General features: G+C 58.4%; 1 protein-coding gene across 1 annotated transcript in view; it reads left to right on the top strand.

The window, feature by feature from the left end:
• The first annotated feature begins 6,859 nt into the window (after positions 1 to 6,859).
• VARS2 (valyl-tRNA synthetase 2, mitochondrial) overlaps positions 6,860 to 17,252 on the top strand; it is a 72,602-nt gene continuing 62,209 nt past the window's right edge. Inside the window, exons 1-4 of the mRNA XM_065862105.2 lie at positions 6,860 to 7,130; positions 9,546 to 9,627; positions 11,791 to 12,016; positions 14,407 to 14,473. Coding sequence (XP_065718177.2) covers positions 6,882 to 7,130; positions 9,546 to 9,627; positions 11,791 to 12,016; positions 14,407 to 14,473 — 624 coding nt within the window. The 5' untranslated portion in view covers positions 6,860 to 6,881. The remainder of the gene's footprint in view (positions 7,131 to 9,545; positions 9,628 to 11,790; positions 12,017 to 14,406; positions 14,474 to 17,252) is intronic.

Genomic DNA, 17,252 nt, shown 5'->3' on the forward strand with positions numbered 1-17,252 from the left:
CTGTATGAGTCACTTAGGGGGCACTAGGGGTCACTTATGGGGCTCTATGGGGCACTTATGGGTCTCTATGAGTCACTTATGGGGCTCAATAAGTCACTTAGGGAGCTTTATGGGTCACTTATGGGGCTCTATGGGGCACAAACGGGGAACTTGTGGGTCGCTATGGGGCACTTGGGGGTCACTAACAGGCACTTATGGGGCACTAAGAATCACTTAGGGGGCCCCATGAGTCACTTGTGGGGCGCTATGGGGCACCCGGGACAGCTATGGGGCACTTATGGGGCTCTATGGGTCACTTATGGGGCACTATGGGCCACTTATGGATCACTATGGGTCACTTATGGGGCTCTATGGGTCACTTATGGGTCTCTATGGGTCACTTATGGGGCTCCATGGGGCACTACTGGGGAACTTGTGGGTCTCTATGGGGCACTTGGGGGGCACGAACAGGCACTTATGGGTCGCTAGGAGTCACTTATGGGTCTCTATGGGGCACTTATGGGTCACTACGGGTCTCTATAACTCACTTATGGGGCACTGTGGGGCACTTATGGGTCTCTATGGGGCACTTATGGGTCACTTATGGGGCGCTATGGGTCACTTATGGATCTCTATGGGGCACTTATGGGGCACTATGGGTCACTTAGGGGGTTCTATGGGGCACTTATGGATCACTATGGGTCTCTATGGCTCACTTATGGGGCACTGTGGGGCACTTATGGGTCTCTATGGGGCACTTATGGGGCTCTATAGGTCACACATAGGGCTCTATGGGGCACTTATGGGGCACTATGGGTCACTTATGGGGCACTTATGAGGAACTTGAGGGTCGCTATGGGGCACTTGGGGGTCACGAACAGGCACTTATGGGTCGCTAGGAGTCACTTATGGGGCTCTATGGGGCACTGGGGAGTGCTATGGGGCGAGGGACCCAGGAGTTCGGGAGGGACTCAGTCTCTATGGGGCACTTATGGGGCGCTATGGGTCACTTATGGGGCTCTATGGGGCACTTATGGGTCACTATGGGTCTGTATGGGTCACCTATGGGGCGCTATGGGTCTCCGCACTGCCCCACAAGTGACTCATGGAGCCCCATAAGTGACTCTTATTGACCCATAAGTGCCTGTTAGTGACCCCCAAGTGCCCCCTAGCGACCCACAAGTTCCCCATAAGTGCCCCATAGAGCCCCATAAGTGACCCATAGAGCCCCATAAGTGACCTATAGTGCCCCACAAGTGATTCATGGAGCCCCATAAGTGACTCTTAGTGCCCCATAAGTGCCTGTTCGGGACTCCCAAGTGCCCCATAGCGACCCAGAAGTTCCCCATTAGTGCCCCATAAGTGCCCCATAGAGCCCCATAAGTGCCTCTTAGTGACCCCCAAGTGCCCCATAGCGACCCATAGGCTGTCAGAGCCCAAGAAACGAGACGCTATGGGGCACTTATGGGTCGCTAAGAGTCACTTATGGGGCAGTGGGGAGGTTCTATGGGGCGAGGGACTCAGGAGTTCGGGAGGGACCCAGGAGTGCCCCATAGAGCCCCATAAGTGACCCATAGAGACCCACAAGTGCCCCAAAGCATCTCCCCAGTGCCCCCTAGCGCCCCACAAGTGACTGATGGAGCCCCATAAGTGACTCTTAGTGCCCCATAAGTGCCTCTTAGTGGCCCCAAGTGCCCCATAGCGGCCCACAAGTTCCCCATAGGTCCTCCATAGTGCCCCATAAGTTCCCCATCGTGCCCCATAAGTGGCCCCTAGAGCCCCATAAGAGACTCACAGTGACCCATAAGTGACTCATGGAGCCCCATAAGTGACTCTTAGCGACCCATAAGTGCCCCCTAAGTGTCTGTTGGTGACCCCCACGTGCCCCATAGCGACCCACAAGTTCGCTGTTAGTGCCCCATAACTGACCCATAGTGCCCCATAAGTAACTCCTAGAACCCCATAAGTGCCCCATAGAGCCCCATAAGTGCCCCATAGCGTTTCGGGAGAGGGGACCCAGGAGTTCGGGAGGGACCAGGTCTCCATGAATCACTTATGGGGCTCTATGGGTCACTTATGGGGCTCTATGGGGCACGCATGGGGAACTTGTGGGTCGCTATGGGGCACTTGGGGGTCACTAACAGGCACTTATGGGGCACTAAGAATCACTTAGGGGGCCCCATGAGTCACTTGTGGGGCGCTATGGGGCACCCGGGACACGCTATGGGGCACTTATGGGGCTCTATGGGTCAATTATGGGGCACTATGGGGCACTTATGGGTCACTATGGGTCACTTATGGGGCTCTATGGGTGACTTATGGGTCTCTATGGGTCACATATGGGTCTCTATGGGTCACTTATGGGGCTCCATGGGGCACTACTGGGGAACTTGTGGGTCGCTATGGGGCACTTGGGGGTCAGTAACAGGCACTTATGGGGCGCTAGGAGTCACTTATGGGTCTCTATGGGGCACTTATGGGTCACTACGGGTCTCTATAACTCACTTATGGGGCACTGTGGGGCACTTATGGGTCTCTATGGGGCACTTATGGGTCACTTATGGGGCGCTATGGGTCACTTATGGATCTCTATGGGGCACTTATGGGGCGCTATGGGTCACTTATGGGGTTCTATGGGGCACTTATGGGTCACTATGGGTCTCTATGGCTCACTTATGGGGCACTGTGGGGCACTTATGGGTCTCTATGGGGCATTTATGGGGCTCTATAGGTCACATATTGGGCTCTATGGGGCACTTATGGGGCACTATGGGTCACTTATGGGGCACTTATGAGGAAATTGAGGGTCGCTATGGGGCACTTGGGGGTCACGAACAGGCACTTATGGGTCGCTAGGAGTCACTTATGGGGCTCTATGGGGCACTGGGGAGTGCTATGGGGCGAGGGACCCAGGAGTTCGGGAGGGACTCAGTCTCTATGGGGCACTTATGGGGCGCTATGGGTCACTTATGGGGCTCTATAAGGCACTTATGGGTCACTATGGGTCTGTATGGGTCACCTATGGGGCGCTATGGGTCTCCGCACTGCCCCACAAGTGACTCATGGAGCCCCATAAGTGACTCTTAGTGCCCCATAAGTGCCTGTTAGTGACCCCCAAGTGCCCCCTAGCGACCCACAAGTTCCCCATAAGTGCCCCATAGAGCCCCATAAGTGCCCCATAGAGCCCCATAAGTGACCTATAGTGCCCCACAAGTGACTCATGGAGCCCCATAAGTGCCTCTTAGTGCCCCATAAGTGCCTGTTCGGGACTCCCAAGTGCCCCATAGCGACCCAGAAGTTCCCCATTAGTGCCCCATAAGTGCCCCATAGAGCCCCATAAGTGCCTCTTAGTGACCCCCAAGTGCCCCATAGCGACCCATAGGCTGTCAGAGCCCAAGAAATGAGACGCTATGGGGCACTTATGGGTCGCTAAGAGTCACTTATGGGGCAGTGGGGAGGTTCTATGGGGCGAGGGACCCAGGAGTTCGGGAGGGACCCAGGAGTGCCCCATAGAGCCCCATAAGTGACCCATAGAGACCCACAAGTGCCCCAAAGCATCTCCCCAGTGCCCCCTAGCGCCCCACAAGTGACTGATGGAGCCCCATAAGTGACTCTTAGTGCCCCATAAGTGCCTCTTAGTGGCCCCAAGTGCCCCATAGCGACCCACAAGTTCCCCATAGGTCCTCCATAGTGCCCCATAAGTTCCCCATCGTGCCCCATAAGTGGCCCCTAGAGCCCCATAAGAGACTCACAGTGACCCATAAGTGACTCATGGAGCCCCATAAGTGACTCTTAGCGACCCATAAGTGCCCCCTAAGTGTCTGTTGGTGACCCCCACGTGCCCCATAGCGACCCACAAGTTCGCTGTTAGTGCCCCATAACTGACCCATAGTGCCCCATAAGTAACTCCTAGAGCCCCATAAGTGACCCATAGAGCCCCATAAGTGCCCCATAGCGTTTCGGGAGAGGGGACCCAGGAGTTCGGGAGGGACCAGGTCTCCATGAATCACTTATGGGGCTCTATGGGTCACTTATGGGGCTCTATGGGGCACGCATGGGGAACTTGTGGGTCGCTATGGGGCACATGGGGGTCACTAACAGGCACTTATGGGGCACTTGTGGGTCTGTATGAGTCACTTAGGGGGCACTAGGGGTCACTTATGGGGCTCTATGGGGCACTTATGGGTCTCTATGAGTCACTTATGGGGCTCAATAAGTCACTTAGGGAGCTTTATGGGTCACTTATGGGGCTCTATGGGGCACACATGGGGAACTTGTGGGTCGCTATGGGGCACTTGGGGGTCACTAACAGGCACTTATGGGGCACTAAGAATCACTTAGGGGGCCCCATGAGTCACTTGTGGGGCGCTATGGGGCACCCGGGACACGCTATGGGGCACTTATGGGGCTCTGTGGGTCATTTATGGGGCACTATGGGCCACTTATGGGGCACTATGGGTCACTTATGGGGCTCTATGGGTGACTTAGGGGTCTCTATGGGTCACATATGGGTCTCTATGGGTCACTTATGGGGCTCCATGGGGCACTACTGGGGAACTTGTGGGTCGCTATGGGGCACTTGGGGGTCAGTAACAGGCACTTATGGGGCACTTATGGGTCGCTGAGAGTCACTTATGGGGCTCCATGAGTCACTTATGGGGATCTATGGGGCACTGGCAAGACGCTATGGGGCAATTATAGGGCAAAATGAGTCACGTATGGGGCACTTATGGGGCTCTATGGGGCAGTTATGGGTCACTTATGGGTATCTATAGGGCACTTATGGTCTCTAACAGGCACTTATGGGTTGCTAGGAGTCACTTATGGGTCTCTATGGGGCACTTATGGGGCTCTATGGGTCACTTATGGGGTTCTATGGGGCACTTATGGGTCACTACGGGTCTCTATAACTCACTTATGGGGCACTGTGGGGCACTTATGGGTCTCTATGGGGCACTTATGGGTCACTTATGGGGCGCTATGGGTCACTTATGGATCTCTATGGGGCACTTATGGGGCGCTATGGGTCACTATGGGGTTCTATGGGGCACTTATGGATCACTATGGGTCTCTATGGCTTACTTATGGGGCACTGTGGGGCACTTATGGGTCTCTATGGGGCACTTATGGGGCTCTATAGGTCACATATTGGGCTCTATGGGGCACTTATGGGGCACTATGGGTCACTTATGGGGCACTTATGAGGAACTTGAGGGTCGCTATGGGGCACTTGGGGGTCACGAACAGGCACTTATGGGTCGCTAGGAGTCACTTATGGGGCTCTATGGGGCACTTATGGGTCACTATGGGTCTGTATGGGTCACCTATGGGGCGCTATGGGTCTCCACACTGCCCCACAAGTGACTCATGGAGCCCCATAAGTGACTCTTATTGACCCATAAGTGCCTGTTAGTGACCCCCAAGTGCCCCCTAGCGACCCACAAGTTCCCCATAAGTGCCCCATAGAGCCCCATAAGTGACCCATAGAGCCCCATAAGTGACCTATAGTGCCCCACAAGTGACTCATGGAGCCCCATAAGTGACTCTTAGTGCCCCATAAGTGCCTGTTCGGGACTCCCAAGTGCCCCATAGCGACCCAGACGTTCCCCATTAGTGCCCCATAAGTGCCCCATAGAGCCCCATAAGTGCCTCTTAGTGACCCCCAAGTGCCCCATAGCGACCCATAGCCTGTCAGAACCCAAGAAACGAGACGCTATGGGGCACTTATGGGTCTCTATGGGGCACTTATGGGTCACTTACAGGTCTCTATAGGTCACTTATGGGTGTCTATGGGTCACTTATGGGGTCTCTATGGGGCACTTATGGGTCTCATTGGGTCACTTATGGGGCGCTATGGGGCACTTATGAGTCTCTATGGGTCACTTATGGGGCTCTATGGGGCACTTATGGGTCACTATGAGTCTCTATGGGTCACTTATGGGGCACTATGGGGCACTTGTGGGGCTCTATGGGGCACTTATGGGTCACTATGGGTCTCTATGGGTCACTTATGGGTCACTTATGGGGCACTATGGGGCACTTATGGGGCACTTATAGGGCTCTATGGGGCACTATGGGGCACTTATGGGTCTCTATGGGTCTCTATGGGGCACTTATGGGGCACTGTGGGTCACTTATGGGTCTCTATGGGGCACTTATGGGGCACTGTGGGTCACTTATGGGGCTCAATTGGGCACTATGGGACACTACTGGGGAACTTGTGGGTCGCTATGGGGCACTTGGGGGTCACTAACAGGCACTTTTGGGGCACTAAGAGCCACTTATGGGGCACTGGGGAGACGCTATGGGGCGAGGGACCCAGGAGTTCGGGAGGGACCCGGTCTCTATGGGTCACTTATGGGTCTCTATGGGGCACTATGGGTCACTTATGGGTCACTATGGGTCACTTACCGAGCTCTATGGGGCACTTATGGGTCTCTATGGGGCACTATGGGTCACTTACTGGTCTCTATGGGGCGCCTATGGGTCTCTATGGGTCACTTACGGGCTCTATGGGGCACCTATGGGTCTCTATGGGTCACTTACGGGCTCTATGGGGCACCTATGGGTCTCTATGGGTCACTTATGGGGCGCTCTGGGTCTCCGCACTGCCCCACAAGTCACCCATGGAGCCCCATAAGCGCCTTTAAAGCGAAAGCGCGGGAAAAAACAGGCGCGCCAAAGCGAGGCCACGCCCCCCCCACGCTACGCCCCCCGCCAGGCCACGCCCCCACAGCGAGACCACGCCCACCAGCGAGACCACGGCCCCCAAGCGAGGCCACGCCCCCCTATGCTACACCCACGGCGCCAAAGCGAGACCACGCCCCCCAAGCCAAACCACGCCCCCAACATCCGGGTCCTCGGCGGCGCGGTGGGGGGGGCGGTCATGTGACGCGGCCGCAATGGCGGCGCCCACGCTGCTCCGCGCCGTGCGCTGCGCTCCCCCGCGCCCTTTGGGGGCCCCCCGGGGTATTTTGGGGACCCCCCAGGGTATTTTGGGGTCCCCCCGGGGTGGTTTGGGGTCTCCCCGGGCCCGGAGCAGCGGGGCCGCCCCCGGGGACCCCGAGCGGACGCGGCTGAGCGGGCGGGAGCAGAAGAGGAAGCGGCTGAGGATGCGGAGCCAGCGGGAGCGGCCGGAGAAGGGCGGAGAGGTCAGGGACGGGGGGACTGGGGGGACTGGGAGGGAATGGGGGGACTGGGGGGGACTGGGGGAGTGGGGGGGACTGGGGGGAGTGGGGGGGAATGGGGGGACTGGGGGGAATGGGGGGAGTGGGGGGGACTGGGGGGACTGGGAGGGACTGGGGGGAATGGGGGGAGTGGGGGGGACTGGGGGTGAACTGGAGACACTGGGGGACACTGAGGGGACTGGGGGGAGTGGGGGGGACTGGGGGGGATCTGGGGGGACTGGGGGGAATAGGGGGGGAACTGGGGGGGACTGGGGGGAATGGGCAGAACTGGGGGGACTGGGGGGAGTGGGGGGGACTGGGGGGGGACTGGGGGGACTGGGGGGGAATGGGGGGAACTGGGGGGAATGGGGGGACTGGGGGTGAACTGGAGACACTGGGGGACACTGGGGGGACTGGGGGGGAATGGGGAGACTGGGGGGAGTGGGGGGAATGGGGGGGACTGGGAGGGAATGGGGGGAACTGGGGGGAATGGGAGGACTGGGGGGAACTGGGGGGGACTGGGGTGAACTGGGGACACTGGGGTGAACTGGGGTGAACTGGGGACACTGGGATGAACTGGGGTGAACTGGGATACACTGGGGTTGAACTGGGGACACTGGGATGAACTGGGATGAGCTGGGGACACTGGGATGAACTGGGGGGAACTGGGATGAACTGGGATGGACTGGGGACACTGGGGTGAACTGGGATGAACTGGGGACACTGGGATGAACTGGGATGGACTGGGGACACTGGGATGAACTGGGGGGAACTGGGGACACTGGGGTGAACTGGGATGAACTGGGGACACTGGGATGAACTGGGATGAGCTGGGGACACTGGGATGAACTGGGGGGAACTGGGGACACTGGGGTGAACTGGGATGAACTGGGGACACTGGGATGAACTGGGATGAGCTGGGGACACTGGGATGAACTGGGGTGAACTGGGATGAACTGGGGGGAACTGGGATGAACTGGGATGGACTGGGGACACTGGGATGAACTGGGGGGAACTGGGGACACTGGGGTGAACTGGGATGAACTGGGGACACTGGGATGAGCTGAGGTGTATTACGTACATTGGTTTATACTGGTTTATACTGGTGTGTATTAGATTACGTTGATTAGTATTGGTTCCTATTGGTTCGTACTGGTCTATATTGGTCTATACTGGTGTATACTGGTTCGTACTGGTCTATACTGGTTCACACTGGTCTATGCTGGCTCATACTAGTTTGTACTGGTTCATACTTATTTATACCGGTTTGTACTGGTCTATACTGGTTCATACTGGTCTATGCCAGTCTATGCTGGTCCAATACTGGTCCATGCTGTTCTACACTGGTCTATAGTGGTTTGTACTGGTCCATACTGGTTTATACTGGTTTGTACTGGTCTGTACTGGTCCATAGTGTTCTGTACTTTTCTATACTGGTTTATTCTGGTCCATACTGTTCTATTCTGTTGCATACTGGTCAGTACTGTTGTATACTGGTTTATATTGGTCCATACTGGTCCATGCTGTTCTGTACTGGTCCATACTGGTCTGTACGGTTCTATACTGGTCCGTACTGGTGTGTACGGTTCTATACTGGTCCATACTGGTTTATACTGGTGTGTATTGGTCTGTAGTGTTCTATACTGTTCCGTACTGGTCTATACTGGTCCATATTGATCTGTACTGGTTCATACTGTTCTATACTGGTCCATACTGGTCCATATTGATCCGTACTGGTCCATACTGTTCTATACTGGTCCGTACTTTTCTATACTGGTACGTAATGGTCCATACTGGTCCATACTGTTCTATACTGGTCTGTATTGGTTCATACTGTTCTATACTGGTCTATACTGGTTTATACTGGTCCATACTGTTCTATACTGGTCCGTACTGGTCCATACTGGTCCATACTGGTTTATACTGGTGTGTACTGGTCCATAGTATTCTATACTGTTCTATACTGGTCCGTACTGGTTCATACTGGTCTATACTGGTCTATACTGGTTTATACTGGTCCATACTGTTCCGTACTGGTCCGTACTGGTCCGTACTGGTCCATAGTGTTCTATAGTGGTCCATACTGGTCCATACTGTTCTATACTGGTCCGTACTGTTCTATACTGGTCCGTACTGTTCTATACTGGTCCATACTGCTCCACACTGGTTTATATTGGTCCGTACTGGTCCACACTGTTCCATACTGGTCCGTACTGGTCTATACTGGTCCATACTGGTTTATACTGGTCCATAGTGTTCTATACTGTTCTATAGTGTTCTATACTGGTCCATACTGGCCCGTACTGTTCCATACTGGTCCATACTGTTCCATACTGTTCCATACTGGTCCGTACTGGTCCGTACTGGTCCATACTGGTCCGTACTGGTTTCCCCCCCCAGGTGGCGCCGCCCCCCCCCATGGGCTGGACCCCCGAGCCCGGGCTGGACTACGAGCACCCGCTGGGGGCCGGCGGCAGGAAAGGTGGGGGGGGGACCCTTTTTGGGGGGGTCTGTGGCACTTTGGGGGGGCTGGGACACTTGGGGGGGTCAGACCCATTCGGGGGGGGGGGGTCCATCCCACTTTGGGGGGTCAGGGGGGGTCAGTTCCACTGTGGGGGTCCTGGGGGGGTCCATCCCACTTTGGGGGGTCAGGGGGGGTCAGTTCCACTGTGGGGGTCCTGGGGGGGTCCATCCCACTTTGGGGGTCAGGGGGGGTCAGTTCCACTGTGGGGGTCCTGGGGGGGTCCATCCCACTTTGGGGGTCAGGGGGGGTCAGTTCCACTGTGGGGGTCCTGGGGGGGTCCATCCCACTTTGGGGGTCAGGGGGGGTCAGTTCCACTGTGGGGGTCCTGGGGGGGTCCATCCCACTTTGGGGGTCAGGGGGGGTCAGTTCCACTGTGGGGGTCCTGGGGGGGTCCATCCCACTTTGGGGTGTATGGGGGGGTCAGTTCCACTGTGGGGGTCCTGGGGGGGTCCATCCCACTTTGGGGGGTCAGGGGGGGTCAGTTCCACTGTGGGGGTCCTGGGGGGGTCCATCCCACTTTGGGGGGTCAGGGGGGGTCAGTTCCACTGTGGGGGTCCTGGGGGGGTCCATCCCACTTTGGGGTGTATGGGGGGGTCAGTTCCACTGTGGGGGTCCTGGGGGGGTCCATCCCACTTTGGGGTGTATGGGGGGGTCAGTTCCACTGTGGGGGTCCTGGGGGGGTCCATCCCACTTTGGGGTGTATGGGGGGGTCAGTTCCACTGTGGGGGTCCTGGGGGGTCCATCCCACTTTGGGGTGTATGGGGGGGTCAGTTCCACTGTGGGGGTCCTGGGGGGGTCCATCCCACTTTGGGGTGTATGGGGGGGTCAGTTCCACTGTGGGGGTCCTGGGGGGGTCCATCCCACTTTGGGGGGTCAGGGGGGTCAGTTCCACTGTGGGGGTCCTGGGGGGGTCCATCCCACTTTGGGGTGTACGGGGGGGTCCATCCCATCTTGGGGTGTACGGGGGGGTCCATCCCATATTGGGTTGTACGGGGGGGTCCATCCCATCTTGGGGTGTATGGGGGGGTCCAGAACCATTTGGGGGGGTCCATCCCATATTGGGGTGTACGGGGGGATCCATCCCACTTTGGGGTGTATGGGGGGGTCCAGAACCATTTGGGGGGGTCCATCCCACTTTGGGGTGTACGGGGGGGCCATCCCATATTGGGGTGTACGGGGGGGTCCATCCCATCTTGGGGTGTACGGGGGGGTCCATCCCATATTGGGGTGTACGGGGGGGTCCAGAACCATTTGGGGGGGTCCATCCCATCTTGGGGTGTATGGGGGGGTCCAGAACCATTTGGGGGGGTCCATCCCATCTTGGGGTGTACGGGGGGGTCCAGAACCATTTTGGGGGGTCCATCCCACTTCGGGGTGTACGGGGGGGTCCATCCCATCTTGGGGTGTACGGGGGGGTCCAGAACCATTTGGGGGGGTCCATCCCACTTTGGGGTGTACGGGGGGGTCCATCCCACTTTGGGGTGTACGGGGGGGTCCATCCCATCTTGGGGTGTACGGGGGGGTCCAGAACCATTTGGGGGGGTCCATCCCATATTGGGGTGTACAGGGGGGTCCATCCCATTTTGGGGTGTACGGGGGGGTCCAGAACCATTTGGGGGGGTCCATCCCACTTTGGGGTGTACGGGGGGGTCCATCCCACTTTGGGGTGTATGGGGGGGTCCAGAACCATTTGGGGGGGTCCATCCCATCTTGGGCTGTATGGGGGGGTCCATCCCACTTTGGGGTGTACGGGGGGGTCCATCCCATCTTGGGGTGTACGGGGGGGTCCAGAACCATTTGGGGGGTCCATCCCACTTTGGGGTGTACGGGGGGGTCCATCCCATATTGGGTTGTACGGGGGGGTCCATCCCATCTTGGGGTGTACGGGGGGGTCCAGAACCATTTGGGGGGGTCCATCCCACTTTGGGGTGTACGGGGGGGTCCATCCCATATTGGGTTGTACGGGGGGGTCCATCCCATCTTGGGGTGTACGGGGGGGTCCAGAACCATTTGGGGGGGTCCATCCCACTTTGGGGTGTACGGGGGGGTCCATCCCATATTGAGGTGTACAGGGGGGTCCATCCCATCTCGGGGTGACCCCCCCCTATTTTTGGGGTGCAGCCACGGGGGTGCCGCTCCCCCCCTCCTACAGCCCCCGCTACGTGGAAGCCGCTTGGTCCCATTGGTGGGAAGGGGAGGGGTTCTTCACCCCCCCCCCCTCCCCCCAAAACCCGGACGGGGGGGACCCCAAAATCCTGAGCATGGTGCTGCCCCCCCCCAATGTCACCGGGTCCCTGCACCTGGGCCACGCGCTGGGGGTGACGCTGCAGGACGTCCTGGCCAGGTGGTCGGTGGGGGGGGGGACAATTTGGGGGGGTCCTGGGTCATTATTGGGGGTCCTGGGGGGGGATTTGGGGTCATTATTGGGGGTCCTGGGGGGGTATTTGGGTCCTTATTGGGGGTCCTGGGGGGTTTATTGGGGGTCTGGGGGGTATTTGGGGTCATTATGGGGGGTCCTGGGGGGGTATTTGGGTCCTTATTGGGGGTCCTGGGGGGTTTATTGGGGGTCTGGGGGGGTATTTGGGGTCATTATGGGGGTCCTGGGGGGGTATTTGGGTCCTTATTGGGGGTCCTGGGGGGGTATTTGGGTCCTTATTGGGGGTCCTGGGGGGTTTATTGGGGGTCTGGGGGGGTATTTGGGGTCATTATGGGGGGTCCTGGGGGTATTTGGGGTCATTATGGGGGGTCCTGGGGGGTATTTGGGTCCTTATTGGGGGTCCTGGGGGGTTTATTGGGGGTCTGGGGGGGTATTTGGGGTCATTGTGGGGGGTCCTGGGGGGGTATTTGGGTCCTTATTGGGGGTCCTGGGGGGGTTATTGGGGGTCTGGGGGGTATTTGGGGTCATTATGGGGGGTCCTGGGGGGGTATTTGGGTCCTTATTGGGGGTCCTGGGGGGTTTATTGGGGGTCCGGGGGGGTATTTGGGGTCATTATGGGGGGTCCTGGGGGGGTATTTGGGTCCTTATTGGGGGTCCTGGGGGGTTTATTGGGGGTCTGGGGGGGTATTTGGGGTCATTATGGGGGGTCCTGGGGGGGTATTTGGGTCCTTATTGGGGGTCCTGGGGGGTTTATTGGGGGTCTGGGGGGGTATTTGGGGTCATTATGGGGGGTCCTGGGGGGGTGTTTGGGTCCTTATTGGGGGTCCTGGGGGGTTTATTGGGGGTCTGGGGGGTATTTGGGGTCATTATGGGGGGTCCTGGGGGGGTATTTGGGTCCTTATTGGGGGTCCTGGGGGGTTTATTGGGGGTCCGGGGGGGTATTTGGGGTCATTATGGGGGGTCCTGGGGGGGGATTTGGGTCCTTATTGGGGGTCCTGGGGGGTTTATTGGGGGTCTGGGGGGGTATTTGGGGTCATTATGGGGGGTCCTGGGGGGTGTTTGGGTCCTTATTGGGGGTCCTGGGGGGTTTATTGGGGGTCTGGGGGGTATTTGGGGTCATTATTGGGGGTCCTGGGGGGTATTTGGGTCCTTATTGGGGGTCCTGGGGGGTTTATTGGGGGTCTGGGGGGTATTTGGGGTCATTATTGGGGGTCCTGGGGGGTATTTGGGTCCTTATTGGGGGTCCTGGGGGGTTTATTGGGGGTCTGGGGGGGTATTTGGGGTCATTATGGGGGGTCCTGGGGGGTTTATTGGGGGTCTGGGGGGTATTTGGGGTCATTATGGGGGGTCTGGGGGGGTATTTGGGTCCTTATTGGGGGTCCTGGGGGGTTTATTGGGGGTCTGGGGGGTATTTGGGGTCATTATTGGGGGGTCCTGGGGGGGTATTTGGGTCCTTATTGGGGGTCCTGGGGGGTTTATTGGGGGTCTGGGGGGTATTTGGGGTCATTATGGGGGGTCCTGGGGGGGTATTTGGGTCCTTATTGGGGGTCCTGGGGGGTTTATTGGGGGTCTGGGGGGTATTTGGGGTCATTATGGGGGTCCTGGGGGGTATTTGGGTCCTTATTGGGGGTCCTGGGGGGTTTATTGGGGGTCTGGGGGGGTATTTGGGGTCATTATGGGGGGTCCTGGGGGGGTATTTGGGTCCTTATTGGGGGTCCTGGGGGGTTTATTGGGGGTCTGGGGGGGTATTTGGGGTCATTATGGGGGGTCCTGGGGGGGTGTTTGGGTCCTTATTGGGGGTCCTGGGGGGTTTATTGGGGGTCTGGGGGGTATTTGGGGTCATTATTGGGGGTCCTGGGGGGGTATTTGGGTCCTTATTGGGGGTCCTGGGGGGTTTATTGGGGGTCTGGGGGGGTATTTGGGGTCATTATGGGGGGTCCTGGGAGGGTATTTGGGTCCTTATTGGGGGTCCTGGGGGGTTTATTGGGGGTCTGGGGGGGTATTTGGGGTCATTATGGGGGGTCCTGGGGGGTGTTTGGGTCCTTATTGGGGGTCCTGGGGGGTTTATTGGGGGTCCGGGGGGGTATTTGGGGTCATTATGGGGGGTCTGGGGGGGTATTTGGGTCCTTATTGGGGGTGCTGGGGGGTTTATTGGGGGTCTGGGGGGGTATTTGGGGTCATTATGGGGGGTCTGGGGGGTATTTGGGTCCTTATTGGGGGTCCTGGGGGGTTTATTGGGGGCCCGGGGGGGTATTTGGGGTCATTATGGGGGGTCTGGGGTGACCAGGGGTTTGGGGGGGTCCTGTAGGGGTCCCCCCCCATTTTTGGGGCGCCCCCCCACGTTGGGGTCCCGGTTGCAGGCGCCGCATGCAGGGCTGGACGGTGCTGTGGCTGCCGGGGACCGACCACGCGGGCATCGCCACCCAGGTCCCCGTGTCCCCACTGTCCCCAAGGGGTCCCCAGTGTCCCCGTGTATCCCCCATGGGTCCCCATTGTCCCAATGAGTCCCCCATGGGTCCCCAGTGGGACCCCAATGAGTCCCAATGGGTCCCCATTGCCCCCAATGAGTCCCAATGAGTCCCAATGGGACCCCAATGAGTCCCCAATGAGTCCCAATGGGTCCCAATGGGTCCCCAATGTGTCCCCATTGTCCCCATGTATCCCCCATGGGTCCCCATTGTCCCCATGTGTCCCCCATGTATCCCCAGTGGGACCCCAATGTGTCCCAATGGGTCCCCAATGTGTCCCCAATGTCCCCGTGTATCCCCCATGGGTCCCCATTGTCCCAATGAGTCCCCCATGGGTCCCCAATGTGACCCCAATGAGTCCCAATGGGTCCCCATTGCCCCCAATGAGTCCCCAATGGGACCCCAATGGGACCCCAATGTGTCCCAATGTGTCCCAATGGGTCCCCAATGTGTCCCCATTGTCCCCATGTATCCCCCATGGGTCCCCATTGTCCCCATGTGTCCCCCATTTATCCCCAGTGGGACCCCAGTGAGTCCCAGTGGGTCCCCATTGCCCCCAATGAGTCCCCAATGAGTCCCCGTTGTCCCCAATGGGACCCCAATGAGTCCCCAATGAATCCCAGTGAGTCCCAATGGGTCCCCAATGTGTCCCCATTGTCCCCATGTATCCCCCATGGGTCCCCATTGTCCCAATGAGTCCCCCATGGGTCCCCAATGTGACCCCAATGAGTCCCAATGGGTCCCCATTGCCCCCAATGAGTCCCAATGGGACCCCAATGGGACCCCAATGAGTCCCCAATGAGTCCTAATGTGTCCCAATGGGTCCCCAATGTGTCCCCATTGTCCCCATGTGTCCCCCATTTATCCCCAGTGGGACCCCAATGAGTCCCAATGGGTCCCCATTGCCCCCAATGGGACCCCAATGGGACCCCAATGTGTCCCCATTGTCCCCATGTATCCCCCATGGGTCCCCAATGTCCCCAATGTCCCCGTGTATCCCCCATGGGTCCCCATTGTCCCAATGAGTCCCCCATGGGTCCCCAATGTGACCCCAATGAGTCCCAATGGGTCCCCATTGCCCCCAATGAGTCCCCAATGGGACCCCAATGAGTCCCCAATGAGTCCTAATGTGTCCCAATGGGTCCCCAATGTGTCCCCATTGTCCCCGTGTATCCCCCATGGGTCCCCATTGTTCCAATGAGTCCCCCATGGGTCCCCAGTGGGACCCCAATGGGTCCCCAATGTGACCCCAATGAGGCCCCCATGGGTCCCCAATGTGACCCCAATGAGTCCCAATGGGTCCCCATTGCCCCCAATGAGTCCCAATGGGACCCCAGTGGGACCCCAATGAGTCCCAATGTGTCCCAATGGGTCCCCAATGTGTCCCCATTGTCCCCATGTATCCCCCATGGGTCCCCATTGTCCCCATGTGTCCCCCATGTATCCCCAGTGGGACCCCAATGTGTCCCAATGGGTCCCCAATGTGTCCCCATTGTCCCCATGTATCCCCCATGGGTCCCCATTGTCCCAATGAGTCCCCCATGGGTCCCCAGTGGGAGCCCAATGAGTCCCAATGGGTCCCCAATGTGTCCCCATTGTCCCCATGTATCCCCCATGGGTCCCCATTGTCCCCATGTGTCCCCCATGTATCCCCAGTGGGACCCCAGTGAGTCCCAGTGGGTCCCCATTGCCCCCAATGAGTCCCCAATGAGTCCCCGTTGTCCCCAATGGGACCCCAATGAGTCCCCAATGAATCCCAGTGAGTCCCAATGGGTCCCCAATGTGTCCCCATTGTCCCCATGTATCCCCCATGGGTCCCCATTGTCCCAATGAGTCCCCCATGGGTCCCCAATGTGACCCCAATGAGTCCCAATGGGTCCCCATTGCCCCCAATGAGTCCCAATGGGACCCCAATGGGACCCCAATGAGTCCCCAATGAGTCCTAATGTGTCCCAATGGGTCCCCAATGTGTCCCCATTGTCCCCATGTATCCCCCATGGGTCCCCATTGTCCCCATGTGTCCCCCATGTATCCCCAGTGGGACCCCAATGTGTCCCAATGGGTCCCCAATGTGTCCCCAATGTCCCCATGTATCCCCCATGGGTCCCCATTGTCCCAATGAGTCCCCCATGGGTCCCCAATGGGACCCCAATGAGTCCCAATGGGTCCCCAATGAGTCCCAATGTGTCCCCATTGTCCCCAATGAGTCCCCAATGGGAGCCCAATGAGTCCCCAATGAATCCCAATGAGTCCCCAATGTCCCCGTGTGTCCCCCATGGGTCCCCATTGTCCCAATGAGTCCCCCATGGGTCCCCAATCAGTCCCCATTGGTCCCCAATGAGTCCCCAATGGGACCCCAATGGGACCCCGATGTGTCCCCAATGAGTCCCCAGTGTGTCCCCAATGAGTCCCAATGTGTCCCCAATGAGTCCCCATTGTCCCCAATGGGACCCCAATCAGTCCCCAATGAGTCCCAATGTGTCCCAATGGGTCCCCAATGAGTCCCAATGGGTCCCCATTGCCCCCAATGAGTCCCAATGGGACCCCAATGAGTCCCCAATGAATCCCAGTGAGTCCCAATGAGTCCCAATGTGTCCCCATTGTCCCCATGTATCCCCCATGGGTCCCCATTGTCCCCATGGGTCCCCCATGTATCCCCAATGGAACCCCAATGAGTCCCCAATGAGTCCCAATGTGTCCCCATTGTCCCCAATGAGTCCCAATGAGTTCAAATGGGA

This window comes from Patagioenas fasciata, chromosome 34, assembly GCF_037038585.1.
Source record: "Patagioenas fasciata isolate bPatFas1 chromosome 34, bPatFas1.hap1, whole genome shotgun sequence".
In the NCBI taxonomy this organism is placed as follows: domain Eukaryota; kingdom Metazoa; phylum Chordata; class Aves; order Columbiformes; family Columbidae; genus Patagioenas; species Patagioenas fasciata.